Here is a 19,928-nt window from a genome sequence, read left to right on the forward strand (position 1 = left end):
TTAAGCTAACAACCTTCAAATCTCTCCCCATCTAGCAAGCAAGAGAAGCACTCTGCTGAGAGAAACTAGCGGCTGATGCGGAGAACCCTCCCTCCCCCTCCCTCCCTTCCCCTGACCCTCAACCACCCCAAAACCCTCCAAGTCAAACCCCCCAAAACATGCCCACCCCAACAACAACAAACCCCGACATGGTCCCCAGGAGCGAACTACCAATGGGGAACAAGAGTCTGTCAGTGAAGTCCCAAGGGCTGGGGGCATGGACTTACTCCCACCAGCCACCCAGATCCTGATACAGGACAATACACACGGGGAACGTGTCAGTACATTACCCATCAGTGTCCAGTAGTCCGTTCCCTCCACTGCCAGCCAGCCAAGATGCACAGGGGAAGAGGTTCAGCCGGACCGTTCAGGGCCCTTCGGGCGAAACAGTCACCTTCGACACCGAGGCCACTGCGGCGTCACGCTCCTGCAGGCTGACGGACAAATCCGGGCCCGATGGCTTGGACGACCTGCCCACGGTGTGCCATTCCTCGGAGCGGCGACGAGACCTCGAAGAGGGCGATGGGTGCTCAGCGGCAGGGTCAGCCTGCTCCATTCCCAGCAGGTCACGGGCAACCTCCACTGAGCGCACCTGAATCAGCTTCCCCTTCCATCGAAAGACCAGCCTGAAGGGGTGCCCCCAGGAGTAGGGGACACCCTGGTCCTTCAGAAAAGCTGTGACCTCCCGGAAGCCCCGTCGCTTGGCCAGGGTGGTGGCCGCCAAGTCCTGGTAGAGCACAGGGCGATGGTCACGAAACAGGAGGGGGTCATGCTCACGGGCTTTCTTCAAGATCCTCTCTTTGAGTTGGAAGTTGTGGACGCACACCAGGATGTCCGGGGGGGTGCGTTGGAGCCTCGGGGTAAGCCGACTCTATGGGCCCTGTCCAGTTGAATCTCGCTGAGCTCCTCGTCTTGCAAGATGTGGCGGAACAAGCCGTCGACGTACTCGCGCAGGTCCGGCCCCTCACCTTTCCAAGGGACCGCACGAATACGAATGTTATTGCGCCTGGATCTGTTCTCTAGATCCTCCGTATGTGATTGCAGGTCGAGGTGCTGGGTGTTAAGGCGAAGGATCTCCTGCTGGAGCCTATGGATGTCCCCCGCCGTGTCCACGTCGTGTTCTTCGAGGGTCGCCACCCTCTCCCCGATGGCGTCGACGTCTCGGCGTACCTCCCGGAGGTCCGAGGCTAGCTGCGCCCGGAGTTCCTGGATGTCCTCCTTGATGGCCACAAAGAGGTCACGCATAAAGGCCTTGGTGGCCGGCGCCTCACCCTCCTCCGGCGCCGCCGCTTTGTCAGGCGCCGTCGACGTCCGCAGTGGAGAGCATTTCTGCGAGGCCTCCTTCAGGGCTTTCTCCCTCTCCTTGTCCTTTTTGGTTCTGTTGGCCGCCATGGCGGCGGTGGGCCCTCAGATGCCAAAAGCGCGCCTCCGTGCAGTCGCCGGGCGGGAAGCAGGTTCTGCAAGCGTAGTGCGCCCAGGGTCCCGGGCAACAGTGCAGTCCAGGGGCCAGCGAGCGCCAATTCCGCTGTCCTCGGCAAGGGCTCACCACCCGGAGGCTCTGAGCAGGCTGATGGAGCCGGGGGTGAGGGGAGGGACTACCGCCCCCACATGCTGTGTTTGCGCCTCTTCCACCTCCGGCCTAGGCGGGAGGGGGGAGGGGATGCAGAATGGCGCCACGTGGGCCTCTTCTCCCCAGTTAGGGCCCAGGTACACGAGTGTCCCCACAGTGCTGGCTCTGCTTCACTGGGTGCAGCACTGTGCACCACGCTGGGTGTCCTCGTCAGGCGCCCACCACCGCTGGCCCAGGCGGGAGGGGGGAGGGGATGCTGGACGGCGCCACGCGGGCCTCTCCTTACCGGCCAGGACCCAGGCACGCCAATGCCCCCTTAGTGCCTCCTCTGTCTCACCGGGTCCAGCGCTGTGCCCCCTGCTGGGCGCCTCTGTCGGGTGCCTTCCACCGCCGTCCTAGGCGGAGGGGGGAGGGGATGCAGGACGGTGCCACGCAGGCCTCTTCACTCTGGCCGGGGCTCAGGCACGCAAATTCCCTCTCCGCGCCGGTTCCGCCCCACCAGCTGCAGCGCAGAGTACCTCGGCGGGTGTCTCTGTCGGGTGCCGGCGGACCTCCGTCGCGATGCAGCGCCACCGCAATGGCGGCTCACGCGATGCGGCACCAGTGCAGGCCGCTGAGCCGGGGCCCACAGTAGATGGCGCGCCGGGCGCGCGAACCACGGCCTCCAGGCGCCGCGCCGGCTCCGCCGCCACCCAGCGCCGCGTCCGCCTCTCCGGGGCTGGAGCGCCAGGAACCGCACCCGCGGCTGCCGGAGCGACTCTTAGGCTGCCAGTGATGCTTCGGTGACTGCAGCAAGGTCCCCTGCAGGGCCGATTCAAAGCTTTGCAGGAGCGGCAGCGGAGGGACCGAGAAAGACGTCCTACGCTGCCGCCATCTTGGCCACGCCCCCCCAGCCTTGTTTAAAATGATGTCCCTCCCTCATTTTTTGTATGCCCTTCAAAACACGCTTGACCTGGTGCCTGCAAGCTACTTCCGGGAGATTGAGGGCCTCCAGAGGAAGCTGGTATGGGGCAGGCGACCTCGCATTGCGTTGGCGAAACTGACCCTACCCTGGTACGACGGTGGTATAGCGTTGCCTGACATAAAACAATATTACTGGGCGTCGCAACTGAGTGCTATCAACCATGCAATGTATGGCCCGATCCCTAACCCGGCATTTGAGATGGATAGATGGCAGCTCCCGGGAGGAGACTATAACAGGACGCTGTACTCCAGGTCGGCGGGAAAACATTTAACCAGGCCTACCAGGGTTGCGGTACGTGTGTGGGGCGCGGCGACTGCTGCTACGGGATGGACAGATTGGCTGACCAGAGCCACTCCGCTATATGCGGCTGAGAGACTGGGCTGTCTTTGGAGAACGAAGGGGTTTGACAAGTGGGATCTTATAGGGATTAACAAGGTAGGAGACCTCTGGGTCAAGGACAGGATCAAATCCTTTGTGGAACTCCAACAAGAATATAAACTGGGCGATAGGGAGCACTTCCGCTACCTGCAGGTTCGTCACGCACTTGTATCCGTCTTACCTGCTGGTACTGATATCCCAGAGTCCTCTCCCTTGGAAGACAGGGTGCTTGACGGGCATGTCCCGGACAGCACCATCTCCCTCATTTATAAAAAGCTGATCAATAACCGCTCAGATCTTCTTGTGCGGCTTCGCGGGGCCTGGACTGGTGATGGGCTGGAGCTGGACGATGAAGATTGGCAGTCCGCGATATCCTCTCCTAAGGAAGTAGTGATCCCGGCGCGTCTCAGACTGGTGCAATTGAAGATCCTACACCGTGTGTATGCTACGGGTCCACGTTTGCTGCGCATGGGTTATTCTTTGGATGGGTTGTGTAGGCGCGGCTGTGGTATGCTTGCTACTTTTCTTCATATTTTGTGGGAATGTCCTGATGTGGCGGCGTATTGGAAACAAGTGCATGAGGTTATGGATGAAGTCACGGGTGTTTCGCTTTTGCCAGAGGCCAGGAGATGTCTGTTGAATGTGTGGGAGCCGAATGACTATAGCGTAGCACAGACTCAATGGGCCACCCTCGGCAACATGATTGCGAAGAGAGACATTGCCCAGCTGTGGGGTTCTCAATGGGCACCCCTGGTTTCTACTTGGGAGGAAAACATGGATTGGTGCATGTTCCGAGAGAAAACTGTGTACATCGCCCGTGGATGCCCTAAGAAATGGGGGAGGATATGGGGTCAATGGAACTCGTATCGTGGAGAAATCTGTACCCCCCCTCCCCCCTTCGTGGAAACGACTGCTGTCCCTCAGTCGCCGTGACCGAACATTCCATACGTTCATGTCCTGTTGTACTTCACCTGGTTGTCTGACCCTGACCCCTTCCTTTCCCCCCTTATGTTTTCATATCCTTTTGTAGTTGTCTTCTTGGGTCGCTCCCCCTGCTATTTGAGACAGTCACACACCCTTTATATATCACCTCGGGATTAGGTTGTTATGTTTGTTTTTAAAAAATAAAAAATGTGAAATCTTTCATTAATCCTCTTCTCATCACAAGGATATCGTCTGGGTGTATTTTTATCGCATTTTAGAAATAAGGGGGACCCCTACTGCGAATGCATACACTACCGGTAGGGAGTAGAATAGACAATTTTTTAGAAGAACATATGGTAGTGAGCTTAGTGAATAAGCCAAAAAACCCAAGGAAACAAAGGAACTAATTAAATCATTGAAGTGACATGTAAACCAAATTGATAAAACAAAACCCAATAATTATATTCAAAAATAGTTTGTGTTTTATTTAAATATTTTCTACATTTTTTTTTATAAGAATCTTGTTTCTAAAAGATACATGTAAGTATTTAAAACATCACTAACATGTAATATGTCATTTCCTATACAAAAACACTCAAATAAAGAAGATGAGGATTAAGAAATTTAACACACAAGAAAAACCAACAGACAGAGTACAAATGACTATGATGATAGATCGGGCTAGCGGAGTAAGCAAAGCGGTGGGTGGAAACTCTACGCGCGTTTCGGCATTTGCCTTCCTCAGGAGTCCGTCATTTGCTTTAAGACAGAAACATAACAAAAAACAGAAGCTTTACTCTTATATTAAGAAAAAATCTCTTGCTGTTCAGTCATGAAGATAAGGATATTCTCTGTGCCTCGCTTATTGGTTATTATAGTTGCCTTCATAAGAGTTGAATATAGGACGCGATGATTTGCCCGGGGTGAAGTAGTACCAAGCGTCAAGCTTGTATGTTGAACGAATCTTGGGCGGTAACTGACTGATATATGTTAGCCGCTATGGCAAAAATGTGGCTATTCATTTATATCTGGTTTTCTTTGTTTGCCAACTTTTTACCCAAATGTGAAGGGGGCATTTAGATACATCTGGATGCTGAATACGCCTCGATCCAAATAACGATGGGAGGTCGCACGAGAAGCTTCACCGGGGGTTCTGGATATGCTGCGTCAACGCATCGCGGAAACGACTGCTGTCCCTCAGTCGCCGTGACCGAACATTTCATACGTTCATGTCCTGTTGTATTTCACCTGGTTGTCTGACCCTGACCCCTTCATTTCCTCCCTTATGTTTTCATATCCTTTTGTAGTTGTCTTCTTGGGTCGCTCCCCCTGCTATTTGAGACAGTCACACACCCTTTATATATCACCTCGGGATTAGGTTGTTATGTTTGTTTTAAAAAAATAAAAAATGTGAAACCTTTCATTAATCCTCTTCTCATCACAAGGATATCGTCTGGGTGTATTTTTATCGCTGCCAGACCCCCGGGTTGCCGGCTGATGAGCTGTGTATTGCTTCTGGAATTCGATACTAGCTGTTTCTGACCGGCCCCTGTGGTTGTAGGTCAGTATTTGTATTGCTCTGTCGAAATAAAGGTTTTCAAAAAAATATATACATATATATAAATTGCCCATAAGTTAATTTGGTGACTTTGAGAGTTTACCCTCAAAAGGGTCATGAATATTCTTTGAGGTGGGTAGTCACCCACCCCAAATAATAAGTACATTTCTTATAAATTCTTACTTGAGTCAGGGAGAGGCAGTCATTTTACTAGTACCAGTGTTGAATTAAAGGCGCATAGACTCTCCAATCACTCAGGTTCTTCAGTCGAAAAACTATTTAAATATGCATTCTGCACATGCATGCTGCTGAGAAGCACTGCAGGAATATTGGTGACACATGTAAAGCAAGCTGTCCAGGTCCCAGAGGGGACCAATGCCGGAAGCTATGCTGGACTGGAATCAGTAAATAAAATAGACTACAATCTGCGAATGGTAGTTTAATGAATACATTCTGACCAGATAAGAAAAGGACAGAAATTAGGGTTCTGATTATTGGTTGCACGATATTGTTTATCTCACTGAGGCATGGCAGAAATGAGATCGTTCCCCATTTGCACCTAACCTCATCCCAGAAAGTAATACCTTTCTTATGAAGAATAGAAAAAATGGAAGGGGAATGGGCTAGCAGTGGTTGCCAATGCAATGTAAAACCGAAAGATTGTGATAACTTGTTCATGTCTGAACTTACTTTGATTCAGCGTTGCTTGACAGCTATTCAAACTGCATATTTTATTGCTATATAGACCACCTTGGAGTAATGTGAAATTTGTAGCAGAACGAACTGATGTAACTGTTAAGCTAGATATTGTTTGTAATGCTATGGATATAACATGACTAGGTGAAGGTTTTAGTCTACATCTTCTATGGTCAAAGTATACACAGAAATGTCAAGTTTCACCACAATTCCAGTTCCTTTGTTGAACCTTCATATGCTGCTACTGGATCGTAGGTCTTAACCACAAATAAAGCTATACCTTGGGTGATCAAAGTTTACCTGCTACAATAATTAATTTTCTTCCAGCCAACACCAAATGGCTTACGGTGGTGAGTTTTTGCTCTGTCTTCTTCTCTATCCTTATACACCCAGACAGCCAGTACTTCTTCACATTCACATTTTTATGGGGCCAGCTCGTGCAGAACTGCTTGACTGAGTGGCCATCTTTTCTCAAGCACTCAAGGAAGATATAGGCACTCTTGTGTTTCCAGGAGGATTCCATTAGTCCAATTTATAGATGATTTCTTAGTTGCACCTTACTCCACAGACTAGTGCAAGGCTAACTCCTATCTCCTCAGCAAAATAGCAAATAAAGTCACACAGCTTCCAAAGAGAAAATGCAATCCTGTTTTTTGAGTGTTTGCTATCTAGGTCAAGATATTACAGCAGAGTAAGACACATGTGCGCAGACTGCATTGAAGTCATTCATAAGTTGCCTAGACCAGTTACCATCTCTCAGGACACGTTATTGGGGAAGGTAGGTTATGTCAGACAGTGGAATTTGGGATATGAGATCATTGTTGCACTTCTCTAAGATTTGGCAAAGAAAAGCACCCCATAACTGATGCATTTGTTCGGAGAGACAGAAAAAGCCTTTGTGACTTTAAACTAACTTTTATCCCCTGCCCCTGCTCTAAGACTGCCTGACTATAGCAAACCTTTTACTTTGTGTTATGATGAAAAAAAGGGCTTGCTTCGGCAGTATAGGGGCAAGATCATGGAGAACAAAAGAAGCCCATTGCTTATGATACTTCTGTCCTTGATGCAGTCACAAAAGGACTTCTGTCATGCTTGCAGGCTGCGGGGACTGCATAGACTATTTTGAAAATCTAGTTCTTGGCATCACCCGTACAACTGGCCTGCCCCAAGCTCTTTTGGTCCTGTTACGCATGACCAGAACTCAACAGCTGTCTGAGGCAAGACTGAAATATTATTAGATTTTTTTTGCGGTCTGCTTCTCATAAGTCACTTCTCCGATGTCCCATCCAGAACCCTGCCTCTCTGCCTCCCTGCACCCAGTATATGGAACCATGTGACTCTCTTACTGTACCTGCCCCTCTGACCAAGTCCTGTCTTGCACTCACAGATGCTCCAATACCCAATTGTGATCTTGTTTATTACGTTGGTTATTGCCTAAGAAAAACACCATGGCTCACTAATTGCCGATGGGGTATACACACTCTGTATTAAGACGAGGAGAGATGTTTATATCAAATATACTCTGCTCAAGTTGGCAAATTGATTGCTTTTATACATGCCAGTATTCTTGCAGCTCAAAACATTGTTGTCACATTCAATGCCTTAAAGTATTCTTTGGTGTGGAGCATAATTCGGGGCTCTCTGGTTGTAACAGGTTATCTTTACCTCTGGAAAGACCCCAAATAAGAACAGCACTTGTGTGAAAGGATTACTAGATGCAGTCTTTTCGCTATTAAGTGTTTGGCACATTAATCTTTTCAAGATGAGATCCTAAGGAAAAAGCTTGACTTATTAAACTGCTAAAACCTCAACATTGTCTCCAAACTCTGAAATGACTATGTTTGTCTATCAAACTATGGAATCTCTTATACCTACTTTAGATGATTTGTCTGAATTGCATGAATTTGTCTTTAAGTACAGAAATTGTATTAACGTACTGAAATGCTACTAAAACTTGGGAGGATTTGGTCACTCCTCTTTAAATGCATGAGGCCCTCTCTAGATAATGGATGATAAATAGTCTGGCAGTGTTTGGTATAAACTATATTCCAGTCAAGACAATACCCATTGAATCCAAAAGTGAAAATTACAGAAATATTTATGTGATTGCCTTTAAGTACAGAAATCTTCAATTATGGTAATTTTCAAGTACGGAGTCAGGGACAGATCTCTGTACATGAAGATTTCCATCTAATTTCAGTTCAACCAGAAAGGCTAGTCATGGCGGGCACACCCTTTCGTTTCTGGTTATTAAGGCTTGAAATAAAATACCCTTGAATTTAATGGCAGTGAGAATTAACATAGGTTCAAAATATTATGGACAACCTGGTTGTTTCAATTCGATTAGGTTAGTACCGCTAAGTTTAGAATATGACCATTGGGTAAATTGGCTTGAAGCACGAAGAAATATCATGAGGGTATTAGCTGCACAATAGAAAATCCTATAAATTTAGCTAAAATAAAATGATAAAATGAACATGTTACCTTTCACACAAGAAGACCTTGTATACAAAGAATCATTTACTTGTAAACCTTCAAGACAATTGCTCCTAGTACACGGTGACATAACAGCTAAAGTAATAAAAAGATTCTGCAATCAGCTCCACTTGATAGAACCCCAGTTATGGTGGGCTTACACTCAAATTCTGCATAAAAGGTAAACTGATTTTGAGGCATTCTAATAAAAGGGACTAGCTACTTCATGTGAATATTGCTTTAATCAGAGCAGAAGTGTTAAGATTTTACGTAAAGGTATTATTGAGGTCATGAATCTCAATCCATTAAACAGCATGTTATAATGTCAGCAAGAAAACCATGTTGATTTCTTGTTAAATCCTAATGTCTCAGTGGGGTGAACTGTAAACAAGAGCCTAACTCCCCCATCTAATAATGCAGCTTGCCTCAGACTAACAAAGATTAACTGAGCTGAATTGTACACATCTATGTCCTTGTTACAAGGTCCCCGTTATCTGCCCTGGTATGTCCGCCTCAGAGGTTACCAATACAGGGGGCATAGGCCATTGCATGAGGTGGAGTTACCCAAGATTACAAGTACATTGAGGCCCCCCTTAGAAATTAGGAATTACCAGGAGGTTAAGTAACCAGGTCTTGATTTACACTTTACTTCTTAAATCAGCAGGTGGAGTTACAGTGTGTCTTGCAATACCATCTTGTCCAGTAACTCATGCTTCTAGTCGAGTTGGGATTACTTTGGACTTCTTAGGATTTGTATACATCCCAGGGGGTTGTAGGACTTCGTATACGTCCCAGGGGGTCTGAGCGATGTATACCTAGAGTGAGAGAAAACCTGAAAGGCACCAGCGTTTAGCAAATAACCCTAGTGGTGTTGGTATACATAGAGAATTGATGTCCCAAATAATGGGGAAGCTGGAAAGCAAACTTTAGCCTGATGTGGGAGACTAGGTTGTCCCCGAGATATTCCTCAGCAAACGCAGCTGGACTTACCATTGACCTGACCCCACCCACAATGCAGAGGTCATGGCTTCCTCCCCTGCCGCAAAAGAGGACACTGGAACTGAAACTGGGGAGAACTGAAACCAGTGGACCCCTCCTTCCCTAAGTGGGATCCCAACTCAGTGTGCAATGTCATGCGGCTGTATACTTACTAGAGGAATAAAAACAAAGTCACTTTTTTTTTTAAGAGTGACACTGCATAAAGGAAATACTGTTACAGACACCTCTCAACAATACAATGAATAAGCAAAATATGAAAAGCCAAGTAGTTTGTAACGAGTCACAGACACCACATAATTCTTACCTAAAAATGATGACAGGAGATCAATAAGTGCGTCAGCCTCTTCTGCTCCAAACCACAATGCAGTGTTTGTCATATTTTCACAGTAATTCCACAGTGTTTTACAAACTAAGCTAGCCAGCTGCCAATCTGATGGTCCAAAGTCTCTTAAGCAATCTATTAACCTGTTGGGAAGAACAGTAAAGTATATTATTTGATGCCCTACTTCACATTTTTCAGCAGAATTGCATAAAAAGGAAACTAAATGCAAATCTACCATGTACCCATCCAATGATTCAGACCATTCTGTATTATTTAATTTTCCTTATCAAGCAAGTTCTTCTCAATGTTCAGATTCAGCAATGGTAAATTCATTTGTACTTTATAAATTAATTAGAACTCAGAATATCATTCCTTGCCCAGATTACTAAAAGAACTGTATCTTCCTGTGTGACGTAAAACTTGAATTGGCCACAAAGATATATGTACTGGGATGTGGCCTAACAGCATGGCCGGCTGGACGCGTTGTGGTGGAGCTCCTGCCTCATGCAACATAATCCTTCACAAATCCTGGTGAAACGGGCATCAACCCGGGGGAAACAGTGTCGGAAGACCCCCTGCATAGCCGGACTGAGAAGCAGGAGGTGGCCAGACTACACCGGTGAAGAAACAGAAAGTGAGAATCTGGGGGAGGGACGGCCTGCCTGACCTCAAAATGGCGGCACCTGCCCCTCAGACATTGAAACCCGAAACAGGGCCCTGTGGGCAAGGGAGCCGCCATACGGCAAAGTAGCTTTGCGAGGAGGCCCGAGGTACGTGTGGCGGTGCTGAAGCCCACCTGGAGAATTTGCAATTTGAAATCCCAGTGACAAGGCGGCCTACCTGCTTCCAAATGGCGGACTGGCCCCTCGCGGGTAAACTGCAGGAAGCCTCAGAGGTCGGCTGGACCCTGATCGAGGGCCCTGAGTGGAGAAGTGCCCCCCGGGAGGTTAAAGAAGTTTCATGGGGAGGCCCTTGGGGCATGGGTTGTTGCCAGAGCCAGCCTGGAGTGTGAGAGAGGAGCTCCTAGAAGAGCAGAGGTCGGAGAGTTATACGCCCTGGTAGTGGGAGCAAACAGCTGAAACCACTAGTGCATAACAGCCTGGGCTAGGTGGCTGGGGGCCCAACTGAATGAAAGCACCGATAGCCCCTTACAGAGGCATGTATGGGAGGGCCGCAGGAGCTAGGTGAGTGACCCCCTTGGACCTGCTCACAGGCATACCCCCCCGTGCTACCTGGGGCCATGATTGATGCATGCCATTAAACTGGGGAGGAATAGAGAGACCAGCTATATGGTGGGTTCCCCCTAGGCTAAAGCTGGAATATTCCGAACATCTTTACAGCACCTCATTCAGGCAACACGCGTTGGGTGCACTGAGGGACCCGGTGGCCGTGGTGCTATTGCAAGCGTACTGTAGCTCAGAATAAGGAAGCCATAGCCGGTATGGACTCCCAACTATCCTGGATGAGAAAGAAAGAGACTCCTGCTGAGAGGCATATACCTCATAGGAGGGGGAAGTCAATGACCTAAAGTCAATAATTATCACCTCCTTGTTGGGGACCCTGGTTGCTCCAGCCCCGGGGCTGGAGGAAAGATCAAGAGCTCAAGGATACATCCAAGGTCGCTTTGTATGGACGAAACATGTGTAAGAATAAACCAGCGAGGGGTGAGCAGGCCAACAAAATAATGCAATACACCGTATCAGGCCAAACAACACTCAAGCACAATAGAAGAGAATCTGAACAGACCCCACATCACAGTACTATGGCGCAAGATAAAACGGAGATTCTAGATGCCATCAAAGACTCCTGAGTGGCGCTGGAGGCAAAAATGAACACTATGGCAATGTTTGAATAACTTTATTCGATAAAAATTTTATCATAAAAGCATATACATTCAGAATTCATTTTTTTAAAAGCTTGCAATACAGTACAACTTCATAGAACAATCCAACTCGGCATCATACAACTATATTAAAAATGCATAAAACAGGATCATTAAATAAAAAATTGGACTATGGCAAGGGATATTAACCACTTGCGATTAGTCTTGCGGAAAGTGGCGGCCTGAGTCACTAGTACAGAAGGAGAGCTTGGTACTCTGCGAGAGGAAGTCCAGTGGGTCCACACAAAGGTGACCTCGCTTCAAGAACAGTCTAACTGCCTGGAAGATAGAGCTGAAGATGTAGAAGAGAGGTCGAGAAGGAACAACAACAGATTTTCTGGGATTTCTGGAGAAAGCAGAGATCGGCAGCAAATCTTTTTCTCGAACAATGGATAGGGTTGGCGCTTCTGAATATCAGACTCTCCCTAATGTTCACCGTAGAAAGAGCGCACTGAGCCCTGGGGCCTCCACCAAGACAAGGAGCTCCTCCCAGAGCCATAATTGCCCATTTATTTAACTTCAGAGACAGAGATATAATGTTACAATATGTGCACACTCAGGACCCACCTAAGTTTGAGGATCGAGACATTCATATCTACCCGGATTACACCAGGAAAGTACAGGAATTACTTCCTGGGGTTGAAAATACGACTCAGAAACCTTAATATTAATTACAGCCGGATGTTTCCTGCCCGGCTCCGGATACAGCATGAAGGGAGAGTCTACTTTTATACCACACCGCACGAGGCCACCAACGGGATGGACTCAACAGGCTTTGCTAAACAGGATCAAAATCATGGTGGGTGAGAACAGCAATGACGAAGTGGGCGGCAGAAAATCCAACGCCGTAATACAGAAGAACAAAGACCTACACTCCAGAATGCACCTGAGACGGGACTATCTTGGTGGGACCGATGGCACCCTACAGACCGAGTTAGAGGGGGTACCAACACATAACCAGTTTTCCCCACTCTGTCTAGTACAAGAAACTCAGTCGCAGGAGGAGGGTAACCCAGACTAAATGAAAAGAGACCTCGGAAGTATAGTGAAATGCCTATGGGGTTTATGCTCAAGAACATTAGGGATAAAGAAACTGTGAGTACAGGACCTAGATGTATGGGATTGTGGTCTGAGATAACGGTTAAAAGTCAGGTGGATATTCCTGAAGGACTATGAGTTAAAGACTGAGATCCCCGGGTTGGGACATAGTTCCACCACAATACAGTTTAGAATTTCTCAACTGTGGTGCACTGTAGTTGCCTTGCTAGGCCTAGGGTTGGACAGGCGGCATGGTGCCAGGCAAATTGCCCATAATTCAGGATTTCGGTTTTCTTTGGAATTCCGTTCATGAAGGTGTTGATTGTAATGTTGGGGGTAGGGATGTAGGGTGGGGGGAGGCAATAAATATGGGGCGGAGTCCCGACGCCTTAGACGAAGGTTGTGCTAGGGGGATATATTGCTACTGCCTGGGGGAAGGGGTAGGTGGTTATTGGAGATCTTATCATTTTATTAAACGGTTCGCTACTGGAAAAGAGCAGAGAAGATATCCCACACAATTTATAGGTGTACACAGGGTGATTGCCCGCGCTATTTGATTTGCTACGAATGAGATACAGAGGAGTTATACTACAATGTAATACAGTTATGAAAGAAGATAGACAATACTATAAGTTCATAATATGGAATGTTAGAGGGCTAAATAATATGGTCAAAAAAATCCAGGTGGCTACATATTTAAAACGATACAAAGTGGATATAGCTTTCTTCCAAGAAACGCACCTCCTGGGAGATTGCCTTAAATAAGTTCAACTAAGATGGAGGGGTCCGTTTTTTGTGACCTCCTATTCCGGATATGCAAGAAGAGCTTTAATATGGGTTGGACCCAGAGCCCTATTCAAAGCGGAAAAGTCCAACCCAGATCCATTAGGCAGATATGAGATTGTGGAGGGAAGTCTTGATGGGTGGAAGGTGTGTCTGATTAACATATATGCCCCGAATAGTGAGGACGATGGGTTCCTGAGGTCAGTTATGCAGCAGATAGATCTTGCACTGGATGTAGAATTGATTGTTGCAGGGTATAATAACTGTGCCTTGGACGGGACGCTGGACAGATGCCCCCCAAGATCAGGGGCCAAACCGAAAACTAGAGAAGCTATGCAATAGATGTTAATGAACTACAACTCAGTGGATATCTGGCGACATCGCAACCCTCACCAAATAGCGTACTCATGTCACACTCCCGCTACTAATACACATAGCAGATTAGACAATTTTTTTTTTTTTTTACAGAAAGGGGCAGCAAATAGAATTGAAGAGGTGCAATATCTGGCTAGATGTTTATCGGATCACTCCCCACTATTGATAGCATATACTATGGGCAGGCCGAAACCTAAGATTCCGCTTTGGAGGGTAAATACCGAAGCACTGACTAATCTAGTATATAAGGCTAAAATTGGCCAGGAACTTCAGGGGTATTTTGACGGAAACTGGAATACCGCCAGTACTAAAGCAGTGGAATGGGATACTATGACAGTAGTGTTAAGGGGGTTATGTATGTCTACTGAGACTTGAGTTAAAAGAGTGCTTGAGCAAGATATGAAGCTTCAGGAGCAACAGTTGGCAATTCTAGAAACAGAACTCCCTATAGACATGGAGGGAATTACTAAATGGACAGCACAGCGACAAAAGATAGGGGAACTATGGGATACCCTAGGCAAATATAATAGAAATAAGAGCAAGAGAAGATGGTATACAGAAGGGGACAAAGCGATCCTGTCAATTAGAAATGACCAACAACGAATGGTCTATACACAACATGAGATTAATAAGGCATTTGCAACCCACCTAAATACAATATACTCGGAGTCCCCCAACCCCACACATACCTAGACCATTCAAACCTATCTAATGGATATAGAGACACCCAGCCTGGATACTGAGGATCAGGAAACACTAGGGAGCCCTATTGGTGGGGAGGAAATAAAAGCGGCAATATCCCAGTTGAGAACGGCTAAATCTCTGGGTATTGGCGGCCTGACAGCCAAACTTTATAAAAATTATAATGAGCAGGTCACTCCCAGGTTGTTAGAGGTAATTGAAGAGGCGGAGGAGAGGGTAGAATTGCCAGTTGCAATGCGTGAAGCATTAATTGCGATAATCCCCAAACTCAGGAATGACCAGTCGACCTGAACTCCTATAGACCCATCTCTATGCTAAATGTAGAGCTTAAAATCATTAGCCAGGTGTTGGCAAGAAGGCAGCTTCCCTATCTTCCAAGGCTGATACATGTGGATCAGTCAGGTTTTATACCTAAAAGGAATACGCTGCTGAACATTTGCCAACTCGCACATATAATGCAGACTCTTGGAGAAGAAGCAGAGGAAAGCACACTTGCGTTTCTGGATATCGAACAAGCATTCAACGGGACCATCTCTGACAGGTTCTATTGAAAATGAAACTAGGGGCTAGGTTTGTAAAATGGGTCAAATTACTTTATGCTAGACCCATGGCGAGAATCCGGACGGGACGATTTGTATCAGATGCGATGATGCTACAAAGGGGCATACAACAGGGATGGCCACTGTCCTCTTTGTTATTTGCCCTCGCAATGGAGCCACTGGCATGTCACCTTAGGATGGAGCTGTAGGTATTAAGATTGGCCAAACCGAACATATAGTTTCGTTGTATGCGGATGACGCATTGATCTATTTGCGACGCCAGTCCCATTCGATCCCCATATTGCTCCACACATTGGATAGGTTTGCAAGGGCTTCCGGTTCACACATTACAAGCAAAAATCGCAATTATATCCGATAAGAAGATAGAGGGGGAAAGAGATATCCTGATTCCCTGGGATGGGTCTTACCTGGGATTTATACTTGGTGCGTTACCTCGGGATACGAGTTGCCAGGGATGAAGACACCTTTTATAACTATAATATGGGTAGGATTTTAAAAGGTTTGCAAGGAAGTATAAAGTTCTGGAATACCCTCAAATTATCCCGGATGAAAAAAATCGCCTTAATCAAGATGGTGACACTCCGTACACAATGCAAGGTTCCTTCCATGAAATTCCACATCGAGTCTTCAAAGAGTTGTATGTCCTTCTCACCCAGCTGCTGTGGAATGGAAAGAGATGAGGGTAAGCTTGGAGGTGATGAAATGAAAGTGTGGTAAGGGAGGTCTAGAAATTCCGGACCTAGGGCTAGATGTAGGTAATTTATTTTTACCGATTCTAAAATACCGAGTTTTACCGATTCAGTATTTTAGAATCGGTAAATGCAATGTAGGTTAAAAAAAAAAATCAGTATTTTTTTACCGATTCGGTAAAATTCGGAATCTGTCTTTCTGAGTTTTTTGGGCTCCTACATCTCAAAATCCAAATACCGGTCGGTAACGACCAAAATTCGACCGTTCCCGATGGGTATTTGGCTACCTACATTTGGCCCCTAGAGCTATACTATTTGGCGGCCCAATTGCAACATGCAATCGCATGGCTAGATACGGATCCCTTGTGGGAACACTCTGTCCTAGATGGTGCCTAAGGTGAGAGACATCTGAGAGCGCTTCTCTGGACAAATAAGCCGCATCTGGAATTATAACCTCCTGTAACAGGACTAAAGGCCAAAATATGGGATAGAACTACTAAAATAATTCTTAAAGGGATGCTTTATGCACTATGTTAGACCTGGCACCTTGGCGTGAGTCTCCCTTCCACTTTTTGCTGATGTGCCTCCGATGTTTTGCTGGTTTTCCGATACTCAGGGCACTGCGCCACGGCTGATCCGTGCCGCAGTGCAAGTGCTCCCTACTGTAAAATGTACATACGATTGGTATCCATGATTGGTGCATTGGATTTACTGTTAGTCCCTAGTAAAGCGCACGAGAGAGTGCCGGGGCTTGTAGATGCCAATACTGCTGGTGGGCCTGCAGCGCTGGTTGCGCCACCCACCGAAGCAGCCGTAAAGATGTGTCTGGGAACTGCGACCGCAGAACCCGCGTGCGGTCTCGTACTGTCACGTTAGCTGGGCAAGTGTCCCCACTTGCCAGCACCGACCCTTCCCTTGACTACATATTAGTCACCCCTATGGTAGGCCTGCGGGCAGGGTGCGTTGTAGGTGCAAGGTAGGACAAGCCCTGATGTGCGTGGCATGTCCTAGTAGTGACTTACAACGAAGACCGTATTTCACTACTGAAGGCTACCTGCTCCATTAGGCCAGACTGAGCTGCGAGGGTTATTACACCCTATAATCCCCGCAGGCTCAAGGAGCATGGTAGTGAGTCATGTTTAGTATGCCTGAACTCGGGATAATGAGATATTTCTTGTAGTCAAGTTTATTTCAGTATCCTGGGTTTGCAAATGCTACTTTTAGAAAGTTAGCATTTGCTTGCTTAACCATTTCAGCCGCCTCTGCTGGTGTGTATCTGACTGTCTGGGGTGTGTGAGTGACAGGGCTGGAGGGATGACGGGTGGTGAATGCGCAGATTACACCTTAGTGGGAGGTAGGAGTGCCTCTTGACTCGAGCTGTCACTGTGCTCGACCTCCACAATGCTGGCTCCACCCTCCTGGGGAGCGGCGGATGACTCTGCCGGCACCTGGCCCAGGAAGGGCGAAGCCCCCATCAACAAGGTACTCTGGCCACTCCCGTCCGGACAATGCTGGCTCCACCTCCTGTGGGGCGTCTGATGCGCCTGCCCCTCACACTGAAAGCAGAAGCTGGAGTACACCCGCGGGGGTACTCCAGAACTGAGAGTGGCTATGCAAAGGCCCCCCTGGCCTGCGAGAACAAAAGAATTGGCCTATAAAAGACGGAGCCCTGCTCCTTGAAAATTAGATCCGGTTTGGGCCACAGAAAGACTCTGCCCTACGAGAAGGACCGTGAGAGACAAGGAAGGGTGCTGACTCTTGCCTGTGTCTGGTGCCTTGCTGCTGAAGGAGAGGAAGACAATAAGACTACGAAAAGACTGTTGTGCTACTTGTGCCAAACTCTGCAAAGAGATCTCCAAGGGCTTGCAACTGAACTTGCCCCCTGACCAGCGTCCCAGGACCAGTGGACGCTACCCCCTTGGAAAGCGACTGCGGGTGCTGACCATCGCCGCAGCACTGACGGAGGAATCTCCTCTAAGGCATCAACATCCTCCCGACCACCGTGACCGGGGCCCAAAGCAACAGCGGAAGCAAAGTGAGGACCAGCCGCCGCTGGCCCGAACACCGTGACCGCAACTGCACCGGGAGCCCGAGAGCAAAGCAAAGGAGGACCCGTCCGGTCCGAGCTATCGAGGTGACGGCATAGCGAGCCATCACTCACCTGCAAAGACGGACAGTTGCCCTACGAGAATCCGCAAGGTCGGTAAGCCTGCCCGACAGCCCAGCTGTGAGCCCACAGCTGCACCGACATTTGGCTGGGTACGTCCTGCACTTGGGGACCGTACTGCCACCTGTCACCACCGCACAGCCGCCGCCTCCAGGGTCGGAGCGGACGACGAGGAAAGGACCCTGCCGCCACAGAACACCGCTGCCCCGGACGACCAGTGACCTGCTCGGCCGAAGAGCCGCAACGATCAGCGACCCCGGGAAGGCAACGCGACGTGGGACAGATCCCTTGGAAGCCGCCGGCTCCACAAGAACATTGAGTAACCCCGGCCTACGGGCCTCAAGAGAACTTCCATAAGAACTGTGGTAACCCAAATTAAGTAACCTGCAACCGTCTTCATAAAGTTATTGACTGTATTCATAAGCCTGCTTAAAATCTATATAAAGATATATATTTTTACAAGAATACAGTCTGGTCTCGTTGTGTGGTAGGTTGGTTGTAAAGGTGTACTGTTGCAAGTGTTTAACCCTATGTGCCCCAAAGATTAGCCTACGACTGCTTAAGCCACACTACCTAGAGGGTAAGCAGAGGTTGTCTGGAAGGTAACCCTCAGCCCTGACGAGGAAGAGAGAGTCCCTGCTTGTCGCTAGTGTTACACTGCGCCAACTAGAGCCTCCCCCTTCCTACATTGGACGCAGCGGTGAGGATCTCGAATTTACACTTGCGATAGTTATACCTGAGCTTCTGACCACTACACAAGGATTACGGTACAGTTACTAAACCACAGACTTTGCTTTTTGAAAGAAGATTCCGAGCGCAGAAACCATGCCGGGCACAAAGAGCTTGGATGGAGCGGAGTCCACAACCTCCGAGGTGTTGGAGATAGAGTGGGATGCCGCAAAGCTGGACAAATACTCAAAGATGGAACTGAAGTTTTTCTGTAGGTAACTAAAGGTTCCGCACGCTGGTTGCAAAAACAAGCCGGAGCTCTACAAGGCCCTGAAAGCCTGGGTGGAGTCCAGAAAGACCCCGGAAGAGCAAGACGTCCTCGCCGAGCAGAATACGACGGAGGAGCAGAATGCACTTGGGGATCTGATCGATCTCGAGAGGCAAGACAGCGAGCACAGCTTTGGTAAAGGCCTGTCGCCAGAGGAGCTGGCGGACAGGAAGGAAACCCGGAATCACGAAAGAAAGTTGGCAGAATTGAAAATCCAGCTGGAGCTGGAAACCAAAAGAATGGCGCTGGAAGAGCGAAAGCATCAGATGGATTATGAAATCAAGATGAGGGAGATAAGTCTCAAGGAGAGAGACTTGGATCGGCCTCCCTCTGGTGGCAGCACATCGCCAGTGCAGGTAGAGTCAAGAGTGCACATCCCGAAGGACGTAGTTAAGGAGTTCTTTAAGGGGGATGACATAGGACAGTGGTTTAGGGCATACGAGGTAGCCATGTCCTCCCACCGGGTCCCTGACAAGGATTGGGGAGCGGGGTTGTGGGGAAGGTTCCTTAGCGAAGGGAGAGATACCTTGCTAGATTTGCCCGTTGAGAATCAGAGATCCTATGCCCACATGAAAGAAGCTTTATTAAACAGGTACGGGCTTACCCCTGAAATGTATAGACAGAAGTTTAGGGGATGTACTAAGCGGCCTGGGAATACGTATGTGGAGTATGTGACTTACTTTTGCAGAGCACTGGATGGTTGGGTGAAAGGTAACAAAGTGAATGATTCTCAAGGTCTCTTTGATTTAATTGCATGGGAGCACTTGTCTGATCACTGTTTTCCTGAGTTACGCCAACACCTGATCGATA

The 19,928-nt window shown here is 48.0% G+C and overlaps 1 protein-coding gene across 2 annotated transcripts in view; it reads right to left on the minus strand.

The window, feature by feature from the left end:
* Positions 1–19,928, minus strand: part of ARMC2 (armadillo repeat containing 2) — a 553,174-nt gene that overhangs the window by 71,239 nt on the left and 462,007 nt on the right. For both annotated transcript variants that reach the window (XM_086926679.1, XM_086926680.1), the window contains exon 17: positions 9,908–10,068. In XM_086926679.1, coding sequence (XP_086782805.1) covers positions 9,908–10,068 — 161 coding nt within the window. The remainder of the gene's footprint in view (positions 1–9,907; positions 10,069–19,928) is intronic.

This window comes from Lissotriton vulgaris, chromosome 6, assembly GCF_964263255.1.
Source record: "Lissotriton vulgaris chromosome 6, aLisVul1.2, whole genome shotgun sequence".
NCBI classification, from domain to species: domain Eukaryota; kingdom Metazoa; phylum Chordata; class Amphibia; order Caudata; family Salamandridae; genus Lissotriton; species Lissotriton vulgaris.